General features: G+C 54.2%; 11 protein-coding genes across 11 annotated transcripts; 6 read left to right on the plus strand and 5 right to left on the minus strand.

Annotated features, from left to right (window-relative positions):
* Window positions 1–1,291: 1,291 nt before the first annotated feature.
* On the plus strand, window positions 1,292–1,969 carry HMPREF1541_01030 (uncharacterized protein; the record flags this gene model as incomplete). The annotated part of the gene is made up of 1 exon (XM_008713331.1): window positions 1,292–1,969. The coding sequence occupies one exon, from the start codon at window positions 1,292–1,294 to the stop codon at window positions 1,967–1,969; it is 678 nt and encodes a 225-aa protein (XP_008711553.1).
* A 343-nt stretch (window positions 1,970–2,312) lies between these two features.
* HMPREF1541_01031 (uncharacterized protein) lies at window positions 2,313–3,416 on the minus strand (the record flags this gene model as incomplete). Its single annotated transcript, XM_008713332.1, has 1 exon — window positions 2,313–3,416. The coding sequence occupies one exon, from the start codon at window positions 3,414–3,416 to the stop codon at window positions 2,313–2,315; it is 1,104 nt and encodes a 367-aa protein (XP_008711554.1).
* A 324-nt stretch (window positions 3,417–3,740) lies between these two features.
* On the plus strand, window positions 3,741–7,013 carry HMPREF1541_01032 (uncharacterized protein; the record flags this gene model as incomplete). Its single annotated transcript, XM_008713333.1, has 1 exon — window positions 3,741–7,013. The coding sequence occupies one exon, from the start codon at window positions 3,741–3,743 to the stop codon at window positions 7,011–7,013; it is 3,273 nt and encodes a 1,090-aa protein (XP_008711555.1).
* Window positions 7,014–7,384: 371 nt separating this feature from the next.
* HMPREF1541_01033 (uncharacterized protein) lies at window positions 7,385–8,344 on the minus strand (the record flags this gene model as incomplete). The annotated part of the gene is made up of 1 exon (XM_008713334.1): window positions 7,385–8,344. One exon carries the CDS (start codon window positions 8,342–8,344, stop codon window positions 7,385–7,387), a length of 960 nt encoding a protein of 319 aa, XP_008711556.1.
* Window positions 8,345–10,633: 2,289 nt separating this feature from the next.
* HMPREF1541_01034 (uncharacterized protein) lies at window positions 10,634–12,480 on the plus strand (the record flags this gene model as incomplete). The annotated part of the gene is made up of 5 exons (XM_008713335.1): window positions 10,634–10,853; window positions 10,924–11,938; window positions 11,993–12,071; window positions 12,140–12,311; window positions 12,359–12,480. 5 exons carry the CDS (start codon window positions 10,634–10,636, stop codon window positions 12,478–12,480), a joined length of 1,608 nt encoding a protein of 535 aa, XP_008711557.1.
* A 453-nt stretch (window positions 12,481–12,933) lies between these two features.
* On the plus strand, window positions 12,934–13,398 carry HMPREF1541_01035 (uncharacterized protein; the record flags this gene model as incomplete). Its single annotated transcript, XM_008713336.1, has 2 exons — window positions 12,934–12,936; window positions 13,060–13,398. The coding sequence occupies 2 exons, from the start codon at window positions 12,934–12,936 to the stop codon at window positions 13,396–13,398; spliced, it is 342 nt and encodes a 113-aa protein (XP_008711558.1).
* A 918-nt stretch (window positions 13,399–14,316) lies between these two features.
* Window positions 14,317–15,447, plus strand: HMPREF1541_01036 (uncharacterized protein; the record flags this gene model as incomplete). The annotated part of the gene is made up of 1 exon (XM_008713337.1): window positions 14,317–15,447. One exon carries the CDS (start codon window positions 14,317–14,319, stop codon window positions 15,445–15,447), a length of 1,131 nt encoding a protein of 376 aa, XP_008711559.1.
* Window positions 15,448–16,381: 934 nt separating this feature from the next.
* Window positions 16,382–17,621, minus strand: HMPREF1541_01037 (rRNA 2'-O-methyltransferase fibrillarin; the record flags this gene model as incomplete). The annotated part of the gene is made up of 4 exons (XM_008713338.1): window positions 16,382–16,440; window positions 16,516–17,182; window positions 17,289–17,428; window positions 17,534–17,621. The coding sequence occupies 4 exons, from the start codon at window positions 17,619–17,621 to the stop codon at window positions 16,382–16,384; spliced, it is 954 nt and encodes a 317-aa protein (XP_008711560.1).
* Window positions 17,622–18,033: 412 nt separating this feature from the next.
* Window positions 18,034–18,888, minus strand: HMPREF1541_01038 (uncharacterized protein; the record flags this gene model as incomplete). The annotated part of the gene is made up of 1 exon (XM_008713339.1): window positions 18,034–18,888. The coding sequence occupies one exon, from the start codon at window positions 18,886–18,888 to the stop codon at window positions 18,034–18,036; it is 855 nt and encodes a 284-aa protein (XP_008711561.1).
* Window positions 18,889–19,645: 757 nt separating this feature from the next.
* Window positions 19,646–21,374, minus strand: HMPREF1541_01039 (uncharacterized protein; the record flags this gene model as incomplete). Its single annotated transcript, XM_008713340.1, has 3 exons — window positions 19,646–20,131; window positions 20,441–21,190; window positions 21,237–21,374. The coding sequence occupies 3 exons, from the start codon at window positions 21,372–21,374 to the stop codon at window positions 19,646–19,648; spliced, it is 1,374 nt and encodes a 457-aa protein (XP_008711562.1).
* A 736-nt stretch (window positions 21,375–22,110) lies between these two features.
* HMPREF1541_01040 (uncharacterized protein) lies at window positions 22,111–22,623 on the plus strand (the record flags this gene model as incomplete). The annotated part of the gene is made up of 1 exon (XM_008713341.1): window positions 22,111–22,623. The coding sequence occupies one exon, from the start codon at window positions 22,111–22,113 to the stop codon at window positions 22,621–22,623; it is 513 nt and encodes a 170-aa protein (XP_008711563.1).
* Between the last annotated feature and the right edge of the window lie 404 nt (window positions 22,624–23,027).

Below are 23,027 nucleotides of genomic sequence, written 5' to 3' on the forward strand. Positions count from 1 at the left end.
TGCCACTGGCTATTCTTCTGAAGAGTCTGACATTACCCGCAAGAGGACAGTCGCAGGCGTCCGTTAGTTGAAGGGAGACTCCAGAGTTATCCTGACGCCGTGCTTGTTGGAGAGGGCAGAGGCGGAGACGAGCATGCGTTGGTACTTGCAATGCATATGCCAACGATCGCTGAAGTCCACATAAGAATGGTGAGCTTATTTCGAAAGCGAGCACGAGATCGGTGGTGCAATCCGATTCCAAGCGAGGAGTGGGATGGTCGAGGGGATCACAAACGAACGGAAAGTGGTTTCGCCTGCGCCAAGATAGTTACGATGGGTTAGCTCCCTACCGGTAGCGCCGAGCATCGGCTGCGTGAAGCGTCAGACGGTAAAGCCGAGCCTCTGGTCCGGCGTAGCCAATTCTTTGCCATCTTGGACGAGAATGTTAGCCGGGCCCAGACAAGCGCGCCGGTCGGATAGGTCATACTGGCCCGGCAGCTGCTCTGATTTTGTTATCTACATACCGCAAAACAGTATCAGTTCTCCGCCGCTCCCCCCGGCGGAGGAAGCCTAGGCTAGGCTAGAAGGACTTTCTGGGTACGGACTATGTACAAGGTCAGAAGCAACTACGTTCTAAAGAAGCAAGGCGTGGTGCGCCAGGTACAGACCTATCAGAAGAGCCTTCTAGAAAAGCAAAGATGCAGCATAGCCTCTGAAAGGTCTAGCCGAATGCCGCCACAAGACCACGTTACGCTGGATCACCACTGATCATCTCATCCCGGAGCTCCCATCTGATGCGGCTGTAGCTTGCCTTGTTGCATTCGGCGTTGCATCGACCAGTCTGCCGTTTCTCGTCTAGGCCTTAGCGGCTCTACATGTCAAGCATCCCACAATCTGCGCCGGTCCACTCAGGAGGCGAAACCCACCCGGCATAAGTCGGACGAGACGGACCACCTTCATCTGGGCTGCGAAGAAAAGACCGAAACAGTCTCCCCACCGGGGGTCCACACGCCCAAGTTCCAGTGCCTACGCCTCCATAATAATAGCCACCCATGGCCCCTCTTCCTCGTGGTCTGTCTCTTATCGTATCTAGAGCCTCTTCGGATGTCTGTACGCTGCGTATCCCCTCACACAGTACTACTGCTGCGACCGAAACCGCCATAGAACTATAACTGCACGATATCTGCTTGATCCGGATCTCGCAACACCTTGCCCAGTATCAGTCCGGCTATGTCATAAGTGGACAGGCCCTCCGATCCCATCCGCCGCACTCACCTCGCTCGCAAAAGGTCCTCGATAGTCTCACGCCAGCATGTCATTGAGGGAGAAGATCAAGAGACGATTCACCAAGAAGTCTTCCGATGCTTCCGATGGCTATCCGCCTCGCCGCAAGGACATTGAGTACTACAAGCCTAACGAGATACCCAAGTCCAAATACCGAGGCAAGGTCGACAAACTCCATCAAGCACAACTTGAAGCCTACTCACTAGAGGGCGCCTTCAAGTCTGTCCGCCGTCGTGCCTCTCAAGCCCTGTCCGGAACTTTCTCTCCAGGCGGCACCAATGCCCGGAGTGCTGCCGCCAGTGCGGCCGCCAGTGCGGCCACCAGTCGTCGACCCAGCTTTGCCCGCGCTCGCTCGCAACTAAGCACGGCCAACAGCATCTCCGAGGAGCGGGACGATAGCCCAGACAGTGGAAGAACTCGAACCAAGAATAGGTCCCAAGACTCATCTCCGAGTCTTGTCACAGACCACACCAACTCGCCGGAGTTCGATGAAATTTCGCGGGCCATCACTGCAGCTGACTCCCGAGCCGATGTTCCAGTTCTGACGCTGGAGAAGACGGTAACAGCTGGGCTTGGACAGCCTCAATATGACACCCACTTCAGTCCCGAAGACCTAGAGAAGGCTATGACTCGAGCAACGCTTCGCCCCAGGCGGGGAACCGTCGTGGTCCCCGTCATCATTCAGCCCGGAGGCATTACCCCATGACTATATGATATAATGATGGACGAAATGGATTTCTTCAAACACTGTATGCATGCTGGCTGGGTAAAGACCAATCGGCGCCGGCGCTGGGCTCAAGCCCTGGTAAGGATCGACATTGGATCACCATGGTTGGGCGACATGGGATATCATAGACGTACGTATCTTGCACATAGCGCAATGCAACGATTGTATGTGCAGAGAGGATATACTATCGTGAACTCGTGGTCTCGTAGACTCATCTTTGACCGCCCATTGTCCTCTAATTGGTCTCGTTGCCCTGTCGTGTATATGATCCATCTTTACGTGGACATTATTGGTACGAGTGATAACCCTGAAATGCCGCACTTCAATCATCCTCGTGGATAACAGCAGCGTCAAGAACCTGAACAACCCCCTTCCCCTTGGTCTCGGCCGAAGAAAACTCACTCAACCCTTTGAAGGCACCCGGCTCAACGAAGCCAACGACTTCCCACTCCTCCCCGATGACATCCTGGCTTTCCACCTGCTCAAAGTACGACAGAATCCTGTCCTTGATGGTGCCTTTGCCCTGGTCGCCTTCATCCTCGGCGTCTTCTTGCGAGGCTATCTTCGACTTTGGCGCTTGCTTCGAGATGCTGGTTGGACACGATACTCGTAACCTCATTCTCGCTCGCATGACTGGGATCGGCTGCCACGCGATCAGTGCTCTGATGGCTTCAAGCGCTTGGGCTTTCGTGGATTTCGTGGCCACCACGCCCGTCCACATGGGCAGATCACTCTTCCTTCCCTTGCCCTTGTCAGTGGTATCGTCATTGTCCGTCAATGGCGTCGCTTGTCCGCTATTCTCGCTTGAGCCCTTCGGGGTCGGCTGCACTTTCTTCCCACCTTCGTTCAGATTTAGCTTGCCCAGCTTGTGTTGTATTGAGTCCTGCTGAGGAGTGTGGCCGCCTTGTTTTGTCAGGACGTCCAGTCCTTTCTTGATCATGCCAGTCGTGTATACTCTTTTCGTCTGTGGGTCGATCAGCCGCTGTGCGACTTCCTCAACGATTTCTCTTTCCATTCGATCCAGTAGCTCTTTCCTCTCATTGGCATTGACCTGGATCTCGCCCTTCTTCAGGATCTCCTCGATGATCGAATCCTTCCATGACTTGTCGTCGTCCCCGTCATCATGGGACTTCTTTCCTTTCTTACCACCCTTGCTGCCTTTGCCGCCAGCAGGCTTTTCAGACTGCTCTGGGAGTGGCCACGCCTTGACTAATTCAGCGTTTGGGGCCGTTTCGCCTTTGGAGGCGTTGAGAAAGATGGTGGGGACCTGCAAGACGTTGTCCAGATCTGTCTCGGTCCCGGACCGGTATTCTAGCAATTTGTTCTTGTAGCAGGCAAGTTCGAAGCGCTTTTTTCCTTTCTTGTACCGTACGAGCGAAACGTTGGTCAACTTGATCACGTTTGAGGGCTGCTGGATCATAGGCATCGCGACCGAAACAACGCTCGGGGCGTGACTGCAACGTTGGATAGGGATCGAGGGAAGAGGAAGCCTGTGCAATGTAAGGCAAGCGAAAGAATCACCAGACCTGGTCAGTACAATTGAGTAACCGGAAGTGTGCCTAAGGCTACGATCAGGGACTGGCTCTGCTGCAAGACCCCCGCGCCGCCGCGTGCGGAGACGCCAAAAATATTTGGTACGTTGAGTACATCACGACCTTGGAGGCGGAATACGAAGGTACTTGAGTTCTCGCGCTCTTAAACAGTGCTTGCCTGTCGCGGTCAGATCAAGATTCATCTGTCGCGAAGAGGCATGAACAAGTATGTCTGTGCGCGATGTCGGCTTCAAGTGCTGAGCAATTGGTCGCCCCCTACGCCTCGCACCCGACTGACTGCCTCCATCTGCACCAACCAACATAATCAACGAGGCCTCATAACTGGACGACTTTTACACACCAAGCAGTCGCAGAGGGCTGCTGTCAGTACTGCAGCGTCCTACGAGCCTCCAAGTCCAACTGCCGATGTCCTCACATCCTCCAAATCAGGCCTTCAATATGAAGATCCCCTCAACGGCACACCGTTCATCCGTGACCATTTGCGGGCATGGATGACCGATTTTAGACAAAATGAAGAGGCTGAGCGGGCCGACACAATACCGGAAAGAGGGAGAATCTACAAGTTGCCTGATTCACTTTTCGTCAATCAGCTCGAACCTGAATATGAGTCGGAACAGGTTGAGGACGACCTCGCTGATTTCAATGCGATGGTCGAGGGCAATGCTAGGAACCAGATGGAACCGGGTGACTTATGTCAACTGAAGCCACCACACGCTCGTCGGCAGCTGGCTGTCTTCATCGGACAAGCAGGACTCCAACTTCTATATCTACTGACCAATGGTCGATACTGTCAGATTCGGCCTGCCATGCAGGATAGCATCACCATACCTGCGTTCGCGTCTCAAGAAGAAGTTGCAGCTGTTCGAGAGCAGCTACCGAAGCAACATATCCTCAGAGATGCTAGCAGTGAAATGCCAGTAATTGGTGATTTTCTAGGAGAATTGCCGACAAAGGCTAGAGACAAGGGTTTGCCAGTTGTGCAGAGGTTACAGGAGTTCGACAGGGAGGTTCTCGAATTCCGTCGCCTTCACACAGAGTTCCTAGACTCCCTTTATGAGCGCCTCGCGGAAGAGGACAGGTTTGTTCGCATACCCTTTGAGCATTTCGTACAAAATCTGTTGGGTCCGAAGGCGAGTCAGATCTCCGATGCTGGCCGAATGGCCATCTTCCTCATGGCTCAACGAAACCCTACCAAGATACTTCTCTGGCAGCTTGGGCGAAACCTCAACCTGCATGTTCTACTTGGCCCCAAGGAGATGGTGAGACGGTTCTCGAGTGTGGTGGAATGGGCTCGCGAGTATCAAGAGACTGCTGCTTTGGCTTCAAAAGGCCGCGATGTTCGAGGCCTTCTACAGGAGAATCCTGTCAGCAAGTTCATCAACAAGGCCAGAAAGATTATTTTGGCTAGCCGGAAATTGCGTTCGCCAACTACAATTGGCTGTCTAGGCCCGAGCCAGCAGAATGCTGAAGACCAAGGGAAGGTCGTTGCTCGAAGCTCCGGAGAAGAGTTCACAGAGTCGGACCGAAGTATTCTGGATTTCATTCACGATACCTACATCCGTCAGCCAGGTTCGAAGTCCATGACGAAGCATCATGCCATCGCATCTTTGATTCTCAGAGCTATTGGTGCTTATCCAAAGATGGCACTAGAAGACAACATCGGTCGATTGCTGCTTCAAGAACTGGGCGCCATGCCTCCATGGGCTGAGGCAGCCGATGACGATGTGACATTTCCCATTCCCGGTCGCAGAGGAGCTCATCAGGTCACTGAGAAGCTCGCCGAAGCAGAGAAGCTTGCAAAAGAGCTTGGTTTCGGGCGCGGAGCGCAGAAATTGCCTTTGTCAGACAGTATGGCACACCTTCGAAAAGACCTGGGCTCCATGGAGGTCTTCGTCATCGACAAACTAGGTACTGATGTCTTCGATGATGGCATCTCGTTTGAACCCAGCACGGAAAGACCCGGCTGTCACTGGGTCCATGTACATGTTGCCCACCCATCTGCTTTCATTGGCAAAGACACCATCTTTGGCCAACTTGCCAAAGCACAAGGATCGTCTTGGTATACTACCAAGGTCTCTTATCCAATGCTTCCTGCTGCAGTAGGACAGTCAATGAGTCTGGCGCCTGGCGCAGCGGCTCTGACCACCAGCACGCTGCTCGATGCGAATGGTGATGTCGTTGACATCAAGCTTCAACCTACGACAATACACAATATCATACACCTGCAGCCCGAAGCAGTTGATAACCTCCTCGGTCAGCCCGAACGCGATATGGCCGTCCTAATCGTCGGTTCTGATCCATCCATCTCAGTCCGAGAGCCTGCTGAGGCTCAACAGCAGGCCCTCCATGCAGCGGCACCATACAAGTCAAAACTTGAACAATGTCTGAATGTTCTTAGATCTAGACAAAGAAGGAGGAACGAGGAACAAGTTGAGACCATAGATTATCTGCTGGAAGAACGCAAGGGTACATGTAAGGTCAGCTCTCTTGATGCCCATCAACCATCCCGGCTACACGAGAGTCTTCATTATATTGGCGACCCGACCATCAAGCTACAGGCCCCCAAACGTCCGCCACGTGGTCGATGGAGTGAGTTCACCGAAGTACAGAGTATCGTCTCACAGAGTATGATTCTGGCGGGCGAGTCCTTTGGCAAATGGTTCCAGGATCGTGAGCTACCGGCAATTTATGCCGGATCTCAGACTGATCCAGCCTTTCCCATATCGAAACTCAACGCAGCCGGCTGGAGTGATCCGATCATCGCCCCTAAGGCGGTGGAACGGGCTGAGCCTGTACGGCACGTGTCGATGGCGGTCCCACAATATATCCGATCCACAAGCCCGCTTCGCCGGTTCGGCGACCTTCTCGCGCAATGGAACGCAGATGCTTATCTTCGAGCCGAAGCCGAAGGGCTCATAAAAGCAGGTCAGCCTCCGCCTGCGGGGTTCAGACTTCCCTATGAAAAACCCGAGATTAACGATTACATCAAGAACGACTCGTGGATCACGAAGGCTGGTCGAAGCCTGGATCAGGATTCGTACGCGCACTGGGCTTTCCAAGCACTGTTCCGAGCGTTTCACTTCAAAGAAGCGCAACTGCCTGAGATCTGGGACGCGCAAGTGCGCAGTGACCTGCCGTCCAGTGCCACCATAGCGAACCTCACGGAGATGACTGGCACGCTGTATCCATTCTGTCACAAGGTGCGCTTCATGCGCAGCGCCGAGCAATGGGAGAAGAAAGCCAAACGAGGCCAATTCCTCCCGGTCAGGATCGACATGGTGGACGCGACGAATGGGTGCGTCTACGTGATGGCGGTGGGCTCGCCGAGTGACGAGATGACGCAGGCGGACGATAAGGAGGGCAGTGCGGTGTATCTGGGCAGGGCTCGGCAGCAGGCGATCGAGCAGGCAGAGCGAGAAGAGGCTCGGTCGCGCAGGCAAGCGGCGCTGGTGACGGCGTCAGCGGCTTGAATTAGACAAGGTGGTGGTGTCTCCGAGTGTATGATATCCATGCTGGCGTGGGAAGAGGTTCGAGAACGGCTGTTAGGTTTGTGTAAAAGTACGGACGGTTTGTCCAATCAGGGGCACGGTGGCCGTAGGGCGACGGACCTTGGATGTACAGTGTAAAATAGATTTCGCAACGCATAGGAGATTCATCGCTTCTTCATTTTTGTACTCAACGGTCGCCTGCCGTTAGGCGATGACACATTTATTCACGACAATACTTTACAGAGACATTCTTCGACACACAAGGGATTGGCAACAGGCGTATCCACAACATTTGGTCAAGGTCCTCGTTCCATTCCTTGACCCATTCTGGCGGCGATGCTCCAGTGCTTCATTCAATCCTTCTTCGGCTTGCTCACAAGCTCCCTCCGCCACCACCCCTGCGCCGCATAAGGGAAGATGTAGTCCGCATCCTTGCCTGACGTAGGTGCCTCTCTGTTGGGCAGCAGCGCGTTCTCGACCACCTTTCGGCTGTCCACGTCGACGATGCTGTGCCAGCTCACCACTTTGTCCTTGCCAACGACTTTAGCTTCGTAGACTCTGCGAAGAAAGACGCGGATGTGTGGCATGTTGTCGTAGGGCGGGTCGTGCTTCCAGAGCTCTCGGATCCAGGCGTTGTCTATACGCAGTTTCTTCCAGAATTGATGTGCGTGCGACAGGACAGTGTTATTGTGGGCGACGCTGCTGGGTGATAATGGGGGCCAAGTGAGTCTGATGGTCGGAGGATGGCGGCAAAAGTGGGCATGGCTCAAGCCATCGGGTAAATGACTTGTAGCAGTCGCTGCTGGCGGGTTGGTGGGCGCTGTGGCTGGCAAGGTGGTATCGCCGTCATTGTTCTTTAGATGGATTTGGCTGCGAAAGCTCCAGGTGAAGCAGATCTGTTTGACATTGCGGAGGAGTGCCCAATTAGGCTGCTCGCTGGGATCGTCTTCAATAACGAGCGTTTCGACTTTGGCAAGGACAAGTGGGGGAATACCGCTCATGATACCGGGGCGGAGGCTGTGGCTGCAGAGTATGGTAAGGGGACGGGCGTCAAGGTACTCGACAACCTCATCTCTGAGGGTCTGGCAGGTGCCTTTGAGCGCTAGAAGGTGTTGTAACCTGGTGGTATGTGAGTGGACTCGAAGCTCGATGAGGGGGCCGGCGGGAACGATGGCATCGTAAATCAACTCTCGAACATCATGAGGAAGGGTGAGAAATGTAGGTTGGCTGAAGTGAGGGTTGTCGATTGAGAGGGCGAGGCTCAGAGGACCCGAGGCGGGAATGGGTGGGAGCGAGGGTGCTGAGTCACTCATGGTACAGGTTGGCGAAATTGTACCTTGAGGAGATTCTGGTGACCAAAGATAATGCTCAATCGGATCTGCGAGAGTGTCGGAGGTGCTCAATGTCAAAACATCAGGATTGATGTCCCTGACCAGATTTGCTTGGTGGTCGATGGTCGTGACTGGGATTCGTAGTGGGGGGCAAGTTGCAAAGTGGCTTGGTGGCGTAACAAGTACCTGGGATGAGAACAACAACCGTCTGCGGATATGAAGCAGTGAGACAGGCAAGGCACCAAACTGTGGGATAAGGTCACAATCAATGTCGGCGATCGGTGGTAGCCTGGCAAGGCTAGCAAGGCAACAACGTCGTTACAAAGTTCAGGCAGTCGTGTCTGCCAAGACCTCCTGCAGTCCTGCCTCCGGGCGAAGTCGAGCAAGCTTGAAATCACAGTCCATGGTTTTCTTCATCAAACGCAGACGAAATCTCCCATACATTCGGTCACGACTGAAGCTTCACGCGCATCGTTAGGTCAGACGAAGTGGCTCGCAAGGTCATCCAGGGAGCAGATTGTGCCAAACATTTTCCTGTCGCATCAGGAAATGCGACAAGTTCAGTTCAGCACCGGCTATGATCATTGCTGCTGACGACTTTGTTCAACGAGCATCCCTAGATTGAAAGGTTTGCGATCCGACCCTCTTATCACCTTACCCTAGCATCGGTACTGATCATCCAAATCTCCAGGATCGTGAAACCTCGGAGGGAGTTCTATGTCAGGAGCATTTCTGCCTCGCCTACATCCGACTGCAATCTGCACCGTGGAGTGACGGGCCGCTGTATCCTCCTTGCAGTTGGATAGTGTTCAGTAGAATGAACCCCGCCCTAGAGGGTTCGTTTTGTACGCATTCGTTGGGCTGGCGAGAGACGTCCCCGGCGACTCGTGGCGCAGCTTTGTTTCCGGTGAGAGAAGAAGACCATGCAGCTCGCACCCAAAGCGTGAACAATCATGAACCGCGTATCGGTCTCTCTACGGGGGAATGAAGCCGAGTGACCAAATGAAATCCATCCGCGAGGTCGTTCGGGACCCCAAGCGGACCACGCAGCCAAGTCCCTCAAGCCGACTTGCCTGGGCTGAATTTGGTATTATGTCGATCTTGATCTCGATCTCGGAAAACTGATGGGCACCCGTATTTTGAGCAGCATTGACAAGGCCCAAGGAGCTCGTGTACCGCGGTTCCACGAACGATGAGTGTACAGAAAGAAATTGAAAAAAGCTGTACCTGGGCAGCCTTGTAGAGAGCATCAGACTGGACCAGCCATCACAGCTTCCTCGAACAACCGAGAGGGTTCACAGTCGACCCGGAAGCCGACTGGCTGGGTACACGCTCCACATCAGTGCGATATCCGGTCCGCGCGAATTGTGTGTCTGAGTAAACGCCGAACTTCTACTGCAAGCTGTTGAGCAGTCTTGGTCAGAGGCATGTCTTGGCACGCTACGCTGGAAGATGCGAAATTCAGCCGGTTTAGCCAGATTCACCCGCCCAAGACAGGTCAAGCTTGCTCTTCATTTATCCTCGCTTCAGGTGGCAAGCTTCCGGATACCACCAGTCGCATGATCGCCAAGGCAGCCATTGACTCGATGAGTTTGACCGCTTGCGAGGGAAGGCGACTATCATCCAAATATGGAGCAAAAACGTGCTTTTATGCGCAAGTAATCATGCGAGACGCTCCCCAGAAGTCTCAGGCACCGTTCCCGCGCTGCATTGGGGCATGTGTTTGCTGATCATGGCGATTGTCAGGAAATGAAGGTTCAGAGCTTTTGATCTGAATGTGAACTAAGGAGTGGTCTTTGGGCCCAAGACCGGCAAAGTCAGCAAATCCGCTCTGGCACTCTTGATCCGTCCGGTTTCTCTGCTTCAAGCGAGTGCTTTCTGTGGCCTAACGCAACCCTTCCCGGCCTTGGCGCTGACCAGGTGGTGGATGATCCACTTCCATATGCCCCGGGTTGGCGTTGGCGGAGATGTGTAGCCCCGGGGTTCTCCAGTGTATTGGCTGACCTTTGCCCGGGTATTTTGCGGCTCTCCGCGACAAGAGTAGGTCTATCTGGCCCCACGTGCTGACCTTTCGGTGCGCTCTGCACCTGCACTAGAGTCAATCCAGCAGTGGACCAAGCCAACCCACAGTCGATATGCAGACAACGAGCAACAGGCCCTCAACCATAAAAGCTTGCGAGATTCCGCTTCCGCCGACGGCCTCCGCTTGTATAGCAACCATTCAATTTCGCAGAGGTGTTCAGTCGACACCGACAAAGGACTCCGCCCGACATGGCTCCAGACATTAATGCAATCAAAGTTCACGAGAAGGGCGCAAGCGACCCTATCGTCCAGAGGCTCGCTCAGGAAGACAAAGTCCCGTGGTACAGGAAGCCCAACCTGCGAAATCTGTACCTGCTTCTTTTCCCCACCTGCATGGGCATCGAGATCACCAGCGGTTTCGATTCCCAGATGATAAATGCCCTTCAAATTTCAGACCACTGGCAAGAATGTGAGTGATACCCTTTGCCCTGGACTGGAGTGCTTCACTGCTATGGGCCCTTTGCGCTGACATTGACCAGACTTCAATCATCCGACGGGAGAGTGGCTTGGTTTCATCAACGCCGCCTATTCACTCGGTGCTATTCTGAGCTTGCCATTTGTTGGCATTTGCAACGACCGCTTTGGCCGTCGTTGGTCCATTTTCATCGGATCCTGGATCATGGTGGCAGGCGCAATCGTTCAATGCTTCGCTCAAAATGCCGGCAACTACATTTTCGCGCGTATCATGCTGGGATTCGGGATTCCCGTCTGTATCGTTGCGGCCTCTGCTCTTATCGGCGAACTTGGTTACCCCAAGGAGCGCCCGGTCTTGACTTCACTTTTCAACGTGTCCTACTTTGTGGGCGAGCTTACCGCTGCGGGAATCTGTTTTGGCACAAACACCATTGCAAGCCACTGGTCCTGGAGGCTTCCATCAATTCTTCAAGCGGCTCCGTCGCTACTTCAAATCAGCTTGGTCCTGCTGCTCCCGGAAAGTCCTCGTTGGTTGATCAGCAAGGACCGTCATGAAGAGGCCCACGAGATTCTCGTCAAGTACCATGCCGAAGGTGACCGCGATTCGGAGTTTGTTCGTGCCGAGATGGCGCAAATCCGATCCACTCTTCATATTGAGATGGAAGCATCCAAGAAGTCCTGGCTGGATCTGTTCCGCACTTCTGGTATGCGACGTCGTGTGATTCTCTCAACAGCACTTGGACTGTTCACCCAGTGGTCCGGTAACACCCTCATCTCCTATTATCTCGGCACACTCTTGAAGATGGTTGGCTGGGAGCAAGCGACAGATATCCAGAAGGTCAATGTAGGCTTATCTTCGTGGTCCCTGATTACTGCCGCCACAGCTGCGTTGCTGGTGACGCGATTCCGGCGCAGAGTCATGTACATGACTTGTGTCATCTCGTTGCTCTGTGTCTACATTGGCTGGACCGTCTGTATGGAGAGGACTATGACGAGTGACAAGGCTGGAAACATCAACGAATCATCTGGCATTGGAGTCATCTTCTTCATTTTTGCCTATAAGCCTGCTTATAATATCGGGTAAGTTGAGAAACTGCCAGGCTTATGGAATGCCAGTTCGCTAACATCTGCCAGCTACAATGCGCTTACATATACATACTTGGTTGAGCTATGGCCCTTCGCAGAGCGTTCTCGAGGTATTGCGTACTTCCAGGTAAGTAAAATCTGCAGCCACGATGCCAGCCTCTATGCCATGATGATCTAACGTGTTCGTGTTCGCAGCTCTGGGGACGTCTGGCTGCCTTTTTCACCACTTTCATCAACCCCATCGGTCTGAAAAACATTGAGTGGCGCTGGCTCATTTTCTACTGCTGCTGGCTCGGCTTTGAAGTCGTCTTCGTCTACTTCATGTTCCCCGAGACCTTTGGGAGAACACTCGAAGAGCTTGCTTTCCGTAAGTCTGCTTGTCAACGAAACGAAGTAGTAGCTAATATTTTGCAGTCTTTGAAGACAAGGAAAAGGCCGACCGGGCTGTTGCTGCTGTGGAGAAGGCCAGGGCTGGAATTGACGACGACGAGAAGCGAGCAGAGACTGTGGTCGAGAATATTGACAACCGCGTCTAGATGGATTGGCCTGCTGCGGTTGCTACTCGAGAGCTTCTCAAACGTCAAGGAATGTTCTCTCATTCGTAAACGGTGCTGGTGCAAAGGATGCTACATCCTGACTACATAAATTGATCAATGCTCACGATTCAGTGCAGAACCTGCTGAAACTCAGTGGACACCTGAAACAAATCATTGAGATATCAACCAGGGCGAGTAGAACGAGAGGAGATCTCAAGGCGGCAGCCCCTGAGCAAGGCTGAGCTAGCCGGAAATAAGTTCGGCTGTCTCCGTAGATTTCCAAAGTGTCCAGACCAGCACCCGCTGCTCAGAGGCACTTTCGCATCCTCTTGTTCACGCGACAACTTGCTCGAAGTGCAATCACTCATCTTTGTTTACTAAGTCGCCTCATACCTTCGGAGGCCTGTACCTGTCCGGACGCTTCAGGAGTATTCCTCCCACACCGCACTAACTATGGTAAATACCTCGACAACCGGACCTCCTTGTGCCCATAATGTTTGCACGAAAGTTATCTCGAGCGCACACCCTTTTGACCTCGCAAACTGCTCAGAGAAACATTGCTGATCAGGAAATTCGCAGGCTTCCGCCCGCCCCTCGTCTCCCCTGACCTCGGGTCCCGAATCCGGCCCCGACTCTTCAGGTCCCGCCGCAAAGTCCAGCGCTACCTCGATCGCCCGTGCCGGCTCCCCTCCCGGAGGTCCTCGCTCTGCTATCCGACGACGTGCTGCCGCAGACCACAAAGAGTCGGTCAAGAATGCGCGGCCCTCAAGCACACGAGCAGCTGGCGCAGGTGGCAGCTCAGGAACCATGCTGAGACTGTACACTGACGAGAGCCCGGGTCTCAAAGTCGACCCTATGGTCATCCTGTTCTTGAGCCTGGGCTTCATCTTCAGCGTGGTGGCATTACACTGTAAGTGATACTTGAGCTGCAATGGAGGTTCTGGTGCTAACTACGAGGGCAGTAATTGCGAAGGTCACCAAGCGATTCTCATAAGCATTTGGGCGGTACAAAAGTCTAGAGAGCTAAAAGTGACTGTTCTTCAGGGGCGGTGTGTACCCATATATGTCTCCGGATTCCCATTAAACCCGATCGCCGTGTGGGAGCTATCGATGAGAACTCAGAGGTCGTTGCGAGATTTTGGAGCCTCAAGAAAGCAATGAAGCCAACTCGGTGTGCGAGCGGGACATCAACCAAGAACCGCGAAATAACAAGAATCGATCTCGCACCACCGTTTCTAGGACGCGGAGTTGTCTGCCGAGCTATTTTCAATCCTTTCCTACTCTTTGCAGACACCTTGGCCAGTTCAGAGGTTGTGGTATGGTTCGGAACGCAGACTCTTTGATAAGCAGCATTGTATATGTATCTATCTTCGCAACGTGTGAATTCTGGCGCGAGCTGGAGAACTAGAGGCGAAATCTCCGTGACTTCAGAAGATGTCCCATGCGCCACTCGCCGGTTTCGTGACTGCTGAGATCGACCCTCGAAAGCCGTAGAGCGTCAGACGACGTACTACTATTCTGAGAGCTGCCCACATATCAACAGGGCCTACGACTGATGGCCCCCTGCTGCCTCTCCAACGGCCAGCCTGTGGGGGTGGGGTATGCGGCGGGTGCGGCGGGTGACGTTCGCTCGTGCCACTGCGCGATTCAACCGCACGCGCATGTGCCTTTTTGCCTCATCATAACTCACACGACGCTGCCTGCCGCGACACTGACCCTCTGATCCCATTTGTATGACCCGAGATAGCCGCCACCGCTCTGCTTCTTCTTTGCTGCTGCGCCCACCACCTTGGTACCGCGGTGCCCCTCCACCTCAGCAGTCCGCCATTCACGGTCATGTCTGAAGCCGAGCCTCCCACAAACGGCGTCAAGATTGATGATGAGTCGCTACCCAAGCAGACAGAATCTCAAGACGATCCACATACGTTGACCAACAGTCAGGGCTGGGACGGCAAACTGAGGATGACCCCCAAGAGCGCGACCCTGACGAACCCTGAGGCTCTCTCCGACCCAGAGTATTCGGATCCGGAAGCGCCTCCGGTAGAGCAGATTGACGCAGACGAGGATCTACTTGACGATGTCGTGGAGGACACCAAAGACATCGATCTGGTGCACTGTCGCATCTCATCAGTCCCGGCTCTCCGGCTAGAACGCTTCCCGAACGTGGAGAGGATATGCTTGCGACAGAATGCTATTGTCTCCGTGGAGTTTCCTCCCTCATTTGGGGAGTCTCTGGATGAGATTGACCTCTATGACAACCTCATCTCCCACATTCGAGGCTTCGAGAACATGAAGAATCTCACCATTCTTGATCTATCATTCAACAAGATCAAGCACATCAAAAATGTTAACCATCTTGTTAAGCTCAAGCAACTTTTCTTCGTGCAGAACCGCGTCTCCAAGATTGAGAACTTAGACGGGCTCTCAAATGTCACCATGATCGAGCTGGCCGCCAACCGCATACGCGAAATCGAGAACTTGGACCCTCTAACCTCGTTACAAGAGCTTTGGCTAGGCAAAAATAAGATCACCGAGATCAAGAATCTTTCCACTCTTACTAACCTACGGGTTCTGGACCTGAAGTCCAACCGGCTCACGTCCATCTCCGGTTTGGAAACTCTTGTCAACCTCGAGGAGCTCTACGTCTCGCACAACGCCATCACAGCCATCTCCGGCTTGGAGAGCAATAAGAAACTGCGTGTCCTTGACATCTCCAATAATCGAATCACGCATCTCGAGAATATGACTCATTTGGCTGAGCTTGAAGACTTCTGGGCAAGCGCCAATGGCCTCTCGGACTTCAGGGAGGTGGAGCGAGAGTTGAAAGACAAAGAAAATCTAGAGACAGTCTACTTCGAGGCAAATCCACTACAGTTGCAGGGGCCTGCTGTGTACAGAAACAAAGTCCGACTCATACTGCCGCAAGTCAAGCAAATCGACGCCAGTAAGTGTGCCCGCTCGAGTTAGGGCCACACGATTACTAACATCTACTGTAGCTTTTGTCAAAGTCACATAGTAACTCTCCGTCCTCGCGAATACAACTCCAACGGGCGCAATGGGCAACGGCATCGATTGTCGGGTCGCGACGCTTCGATCGGCTACCAAGGCCAGCTATAGGGCCCGGAAGCCAAATCAGAGGACAACCATGAATAGCGGTATTTATGCTTGCTGATATTCGAGCCGGAAGTTTGCAGCTGGTGTAAACCTGGGCGGCTTGATGGATGCATGAGAATGTCCGTCCACATCCAGTGAGCATACCACCCGCAGAGCCTCAAGCACCCGGGCATGGAGGTCGTAACATGCCGGAAAGCTACTGGACAAAGAACTACTTTTGCTTTCAGCGATCGTATCTGGCGAATAGTACAGTGCAGTAAGCTCTCGAACGAGAAGCGGCGAGAATGCCGTCTGGGTGTGGACGTATGGATCGTCTGTAGTAGCCGACCTAAAAGAATACTCTAAGCACATCGCAAGAGACTGCAAGCCGACGACGAACGAACCCGCGCTGTTCTGCGTCTGACGACAAAAAGTGCTTGCGTCTACTTTCCCACGCCAGTTGAGGTAGAATTCGACTTAAACAAGAAAAAAGCGTCTGCGTTGAATATGGATGGTAGTCTGACACTGTTGCCTACTCCCTCCATCCCGCCCCGACTTATCATGCCAAGTGGTTTGTTGGATTCCATCCCACTATCAATCTCATAGTCCTCTTACTCCTTGGAAAACGCCCTGACGCCTCGAACGACATTGACATTCGCATTCCGTTTCGCTCGTCTTTGTGATCTCACTTTTCCCACATCCGCAATGCAACGGTCTTTCGCGTGAGGTTGGCGATCGCGCATCGCCCGGCTGCGCGAGAAAGTTTGCAGGATCATGCCGCGCCGCCGCAACGGCCACGGTTGACATTTTATTGTGCGGATCGCTTGTAGAGACCAGCTACGATGCAGTGGTCACGCTCGAAAGGCTCTGTAGTGATTCATTGTCAGCAAACATAAAGGGGGAGCTAAAAAAATTCGGATGTCAGGGTAGGTAGGCACTCACCCAACGTCAGCTGCTCCTTTGGCTTGATGCGCTCCTCACGCATCTTCTTGACCTCGTTCGCGAAGACAACCTCGGGTTTCGCCGTGCTGTCGATACAGTTGGCCTTGATGGAGACGACGACGCCGCCGTCGACCTTGAGGAACAGATGGGCGTTGAGGCCGACGATTCTGGCCTGGTCGGGCTGCGCCACGTCGGCGAAAATGACGTCCACCATACCGACCAGCATGCGGTAGCGTAGCGGGTGGCGGGCGTCCTCGATGATGGGAATGACGTTGGTGCGGTGCGTGGCCATGGTGATGAGGTCGCGGCCGGAGCGGTGCGAGAACTCGACGGCGTAGACGCGGCCTTCTGGGCCGACGATGTCGGCGACGTGGGACACGGAGGTGCCGCTGGCGGCTCCTAGGTAAAGGACGCTGGCGCCGGGCTTGATGAAGATGTCGTCGAGACCGCCCAGGATGCCGGCCGCCAGCTTGCTGCGGAACGGGTTCCAGACGCGGTATTCGGTCTTGGTGGGGCCGGAGGACTCGTCGTCGGTGCTTTTGGAGGGAGCATCGACCGACACGCGCTTCTCGCCGTACACTGACTCGCCGGGGGTTAGGTTCTTGGTCACGAGAAGATCTTCCTTGCCGCCGCGAGCGACGAAGACGCCGGCATGTCGGTGGGGTTCCTGCAAAGAAATTGGTTAAACAGGGGTGCTCCTTTTGTAGCTGGGTCAAGGGTAGCCGTCGGCCTGCTGCCGATTCGCAACATGGGCTGTAGATGGGAGCACATACGATGATGACCTTCGCGCCACCCTTCGCTCCACCTCCACCTCGGGGGGCACCTCTGCCACGGGGAGCACCTCTTCCACCTCTTGGTGCGCCTCGTCCACCCCCTCGACCTCCGCCTCGTCCACCTCGATCGCCGAAGCCGCCTGCGGTTGAATATTAGCGCACATTGCCCGCACACATTGCTGGACCCTTGTTCGCGCTGCGCTAACAGCACGAGTCGCAGTCGAAGACTCCAGATCTTCACATACCTCTTCCACCACCTCGGCCACCTCTCATCGGTGCTCCTCTACCGCCGCCGCGGCCACCACCTCGTCCCCCACGATCGCCGAAGGCCATTTTTATGCGCAACTCTTTCGATTTCTCCGTAAAGGATTTTCAAAGGACTCAAAAGTGTGAGTAGTCGTCGCGAAGCCGGTCTGTACAGATTTGGGGCCTGTATCAAGAAGGCCGAGTGGTGCCTTGAAGAAATTCCAGTGACTTTGCGACTTTGCCTTCCGGCGACTGGAATTTTTGGGCTTTGCATGCAGCTTTTTGGAGCTGTAGCGCTTGTCTCGATAAGGCTAGAGGCCGCTCGTGGACTTGGCGTTGTACGGCGGCGGGGGCGGCATCTAGTGCAAAACGGCCACGGTGAAAGTCAATGCTACAACGGACTTGCATCGAGCTCTTCGGTCACACTCTAGTACTGTAAGGTTTGTGTTGAAATGTACATGGGCTCAGCTGGTATCACTCCTAACTTGACCGCCGTCCCCTAACCTCCATTCACTTCGTCAGATTGCTCATCCGGAAACACGCTTCCCCACACCTCTCCCATCGCATACCCCTGGTCAGCCAGCGCTTCCCAATACTCGGCATCGTACTCCTCAGCCTCCTCGCCCACCGTTGGCACAAGGTCCTCCGGATATGTCACCTTCCCCTTCTTGAACGACATGCCTCCCCGCAAAGCCAACGCGCCCAGCATCGACAGGTCTGTCCCGGCCTCAGCAAAGCTGGCTTGCTCAACGCACGCCCTCCATACACCCCACACAGTGGTCTGCCACTCGTCTGGAATCTGGTTGATGGACGGAGCGGGGTCCTGGAACAGGTTCAGCGCCGCGATGTCTTTGCGTCGCAGGATCTTGAGTGGCATGTTGTCGACGAGGGACTCGAGGGAGCGGGCGTCCGCGACCAAGTGATCGCTGCTACCGCGACGCGTGATTTTGTCGGCGAGATGCACGGCGCCGGACATGGTGATGCTATCGCAGCATCCTCCTGTGACAGCACAGTCGTATGTCTGAGGTGGCTCGTCGATTGGCGTGTTACTGTCGCGGCTGTGGCTGGCGGTCTCCATGGCCTTGCCGTCACTTGAGGTATGTGTCTGCTCCGTTCCCCGTTCCTTGCCCCGCGATATGAGTTGGTTCGCCACCTTCCGCGCGTCGGGGCTGCTTCTGAGCATAGCGATCACGCGACAGACATTGCTCGTATCCTTCTTCTTATTCTGGTGTTCGAGCAGCACCAAGGCGGCGTGGATCTCAAACTCCGTTGCTCTTGCGATCACATTATCGAGGCCCGTAGCGAGCATGGCTTGAGCCTGGAGTTGTAAGAGGGATATGTTCTCGCCTCCCATTTTTTGGGTTCGTGCATTTCAGGTGGTTGATATCAGTCGACGTTTGCGGTTGACGGAACAAACAATTCCGTCGGCAGGTGTAGGTTCTAGGCTCGGTGGGTTTGTTTGTGCCTGATCAGCTTTGTCCCAAAAGTTCTGTGCGAGAAACGCCGAACAAAGGCGAACGAAACATGTTTAGGGACAATTTGTGCTAAATCGAAGGAACTGTCTTGTTCGATGTCGTCTGCGGCTACTACTCAATCTATCGTCGACGTAGAAATGGCCACTGATGCTGCTGGTAAATAGGCAAGGTGGTGGAATGAGATAAACTGTATGTTGGCTGTTCAGCATGCTGTCTTCTACAACATCGCGACCCTGCGATATATCTTGAAAAGTCCAAGGAACTGACGATCACCTTGGTGATACCCCAGGTTCAGGATTGAGACCTCTGTTGATTCCTACAGCGGCACTCTACGAGCCAGTGAGCGACTGCGGCTCTCAACCTTCGCGCAGCCACTGCACATATGGTGCCACCGATTAGCCTGCTCGGGCTCGGGCTGCCAATTCTTTTTTCCACTGCCGCGTTCAGTATACTTCAGTGACCAAAGTGAGACGAGCCCTCTATGACCACGCATTGACTCCCTCTCGCTATGATAGTAGCCGTTTTCGGTGCCTATCCAGTCAGAATCGGCACAATGCCACAGATCTGATGTACCTAGGTAACAAAGGAGGATGGCAACACCGCAACCGCAGCCCCAAGGCACAGACCTTTCCTCGCTCAGAGCTTCGACGCCATGACCTCATTCCCAGCAGGGTGAAAATATCCATAGAAACGCTCCCACTCGCGATCGGTGACGCCCGTCGTCGCATTGTAGGGCTCATGCTTCTTCAAGTAAGCCTCAACGGCCTTCTCAGCATCCGCCTCAGCGTCGTACCCGAAGATACTGAGCGCTGTGAAAGGGTCCGAGTATAGGTTCGGGCTGCGGACGAGCTGCTCGCCCCTCAGCTCCGGCTCCATGGCCTTGTCGCGGGCTTGCTGAGCGGGGCCGTCTTCCATCATCCAGATGGAGCCGTTGATGAAGGAGACCTGCTGCTTGTTGTAGGCTAGTGGCATCCGGGTCTTCTCGTAGATCTCGATTGCTTGTGCTAACGTCAGAGTCCCGTCAGCCACGCGTTTCAGGGTGAGCGCGAGGAAAGCGCCGTCTTCCATGGATGTCGCGGCGCCTTGAGCCATGTGGTTGACCATCGAGTGTGCGGCGTCGCCCTACATAAGACGAAGTGAGTTAGCTTATCTCCAAACGGATAAGTGAAGAGAGCTTGGCCGTTGAACGTAGCCAGATGACAAGCTGGATGGGGCCTCATATTGACGGTTCGGACCCCTTTGGCGGCCCTCGGACATCTCAATGTCTCCCGTAATGCTAAAACTCAGTAGAGTAGAGACAGCTCACTGCAGAAGTGTCAGTATAGCTTCGGATTGCGCAAGGACTTTCTACAGGAAGCGGTGCGTTATTGGTCGCCAACAACCCTTTGAACGTCCCGACTCGGGGTTATCAAGGTTCTTACCCATCAGCACGATATTCTTCTGTGGCGTGGACCACGTATCTAGAGGGCCAGTGACGAGCAGAGGCCACCTTCGTGTCGTTGGCACCATGTCCAGGACTCTCTTGATTCGTGGGTCGAAATCCTGATAGACGGTACGAAACTCGTCCATGTCCACATCCTCCACATCTTCGACATAGTTGGGCCTGTGATGTGAGACCACCATGTTAAAGTCTTTCCCGTTTGAGATCGGATAGGAGATAATGTAGGCCCCTGGGCTCATCCATATGTCCATCTGCACCTTCGCCACCAATTCCTTCGCAACCGGATCCTTGGCAACCTCCTCAGTGGGAACGATGGCGCGATACGCGCAGTTCTTGGTCGGAGGCCTAGGTTTGACGTGTGGCAGAATGGTGCTCCGCACCACGGATCTCAACCCGTCGGCACCGATGAGCAGGTCGAATGTCCATTCCTTTCCTTGTGCAGTCGTGACCTGTACTTGTTTCGAGGACAGCCAGTCAATCTTGACCACGCGCGAGTCAATACAGATCTCGGCGCCATGGTCCTTCGCGCTTTCTGCGAGACCGCTGTGGAGATGCATGCGGTGGACGCACCACCATGGCACGCCGCACATATTGCGCCGTATATTAGGCACCGTCCGGGCATAGCCAACCTTGGTCCCATCCTTTCTTCGTAGGTATACCTCCTCGAACTCGACTAGGTTGGCGCCGATATATTTGTCCGTTCCCCATCTCATCAGCAGGCGGGCGACATTTGGTGTCATCTGCCGTCGTCAACGACAAGTTCTTGGGCAGAAGGCACGCCCTTACCTGTATGCCGGCCCCTATCTCACCTAGCTCCGCCGCTGCCTCGAGTACGGTGACCTTGCAGCCGGCGCGCCGGATGGCGATGGCAGCCGCTAGACCGCCAATGCCTCCCCCACAGATACCTACATGAAGCTCCGGCATGGTTGACACTGTATAGAAAGCTGGGCGTCGACAAGGCTGAGAACAGCGCACCGGCAAAGTAGGAATACGAGATGTGCTACGAGGGTTCAAGCCGGTAACACGTAACAAAATGCTCTGACGGAAGCTTGCGGGCACGCACCGAAAAGCTTGCCGCGAGACCGTAGCACCACATCCTCAACATAGACTCTCTAGGTGGCACTGTAGAAGGCGGCACGGAAAGCATAGCCGAGGTAAGCGGAGGAGGGGGTCTTCGCATAGTTACTAGAGTTAGTGGTACATGGCCTTTCTCCGCGGCCAGTTCCCATCTGTAGATTCACAGCAGTGAGGGGTGAGGAGCAAATGGATCGAGGTCAGTCGGTGATGCAAGTGCATTCGTCGGATGTTCGAAGCAACTTCCCAGTGTGATTATTGGCTCTGTCAGCTTCGTTCATCAGCATGCGCGAAGGAGCAGCACGGGTCGAGATCTTCAGCACCGGACGAATCGTCTGCATAACGAATTCGGCAAACGACCAAATCGTTGATAACACCAATCTCGAGATTCATACAGTGGATAGCAGCCTCTGAGACTGTGGTAGCAACAAGGCGACTCGGTTGTGTTATTGCCTCGTTGCCCAGCATCTGTGACGTCACCAACAGCAGTGGTGAATCAAAGCATATGGTCGCTGTTAACGGCATCCTCGCTGTCATAACATATCCTTGAGATTCCAAACACCTCATGCGTCAGATACTAGCAAGTATGCTCCGCCCCTTCCTGCTCCTCGCCATCATATTCACAGCGACAGGGTTCGCGCAGGTTCAAAATATCTTCATCAAGTCCGGCGGCGCCACCAACAACAGCAAGATGTCGGCGTCCAACCCTCTGAACGTGTTTCGACAGCCTCTCCAGCTCTTCTCGATGCAACCCAGAACAGGCTTCTACCGGGATGGGTACTGTCGCACGGGCGCCGCGGATTTTGGGAACCACGCCGTCGCTGGCATCGTGAGCGAGAAATTCCTGGATTTCTCGGCGGAGCAAGGGAATGATCTTCGGGTTGCGGGGTTGAGCGAGGGCTGCAAGTGGTGTTTGTGCACCTCACGGTGGATGGAGGCTTTTCAGGCATACAAGGACGGCCGCATACCGAAGGAAGCCGTGCCGAAAGTGCAACTGAGCGCGACTGAGGACAGTGCGTTGAATAAGGTGGACTTGAACGACTTCAGGGAGTTTGCGGTAAAGGAGGAGTCAACGAATGGAGCGAATGGGGTGCATTGATCGTCTTGCTATGAGCAAAAGTGTCGCAGTCGACAAAATGTTTTTTCCAAATGTGTGTACCTGCGTCGTTGTACGCTCGATTATTTCCCGGCGTTCCAGTCCCTTCCCGCGTACGTTTGGTTCTATCGACAACATAGTAGTTCATTAGCAGTATCCTTTGCTCTTCTCACCTCGCCGGGAAACATCATACCTCCAAAAAAGAGTAATGATGCGCCGCCCCCCAGAGTAATCGGAATCGAATGGAGACCGCATTCCCGCAGCCCTGGATCAAGGCTTGCAAGAATGTGATCCCGCTGCGATTGCACTCAAGTAACCCCGTCGCCGCCTTCTTACAGGACGAACAACGTGATACAATCTTCGCAACGGCTTTTCCATGGGGAGAAGTTCTTCTGCTGTGACGCAAG

This window comes from Cyphellophora europaea (assembly GCF_000365145.1).
Source record: "Cyphellophora europaea CBS 101466 unplaced genomic scaffold supercont1.1, whole genome shotgun sequence".
Taxonomy (NCBI): domain Eukaryota; kingdom Fungi; phylum Ascomycota; class Eurotiomycetes; order Chaetothyriales; family Cyphellophoraceae; genus Cyphellophora; species Cyphellophora europaea.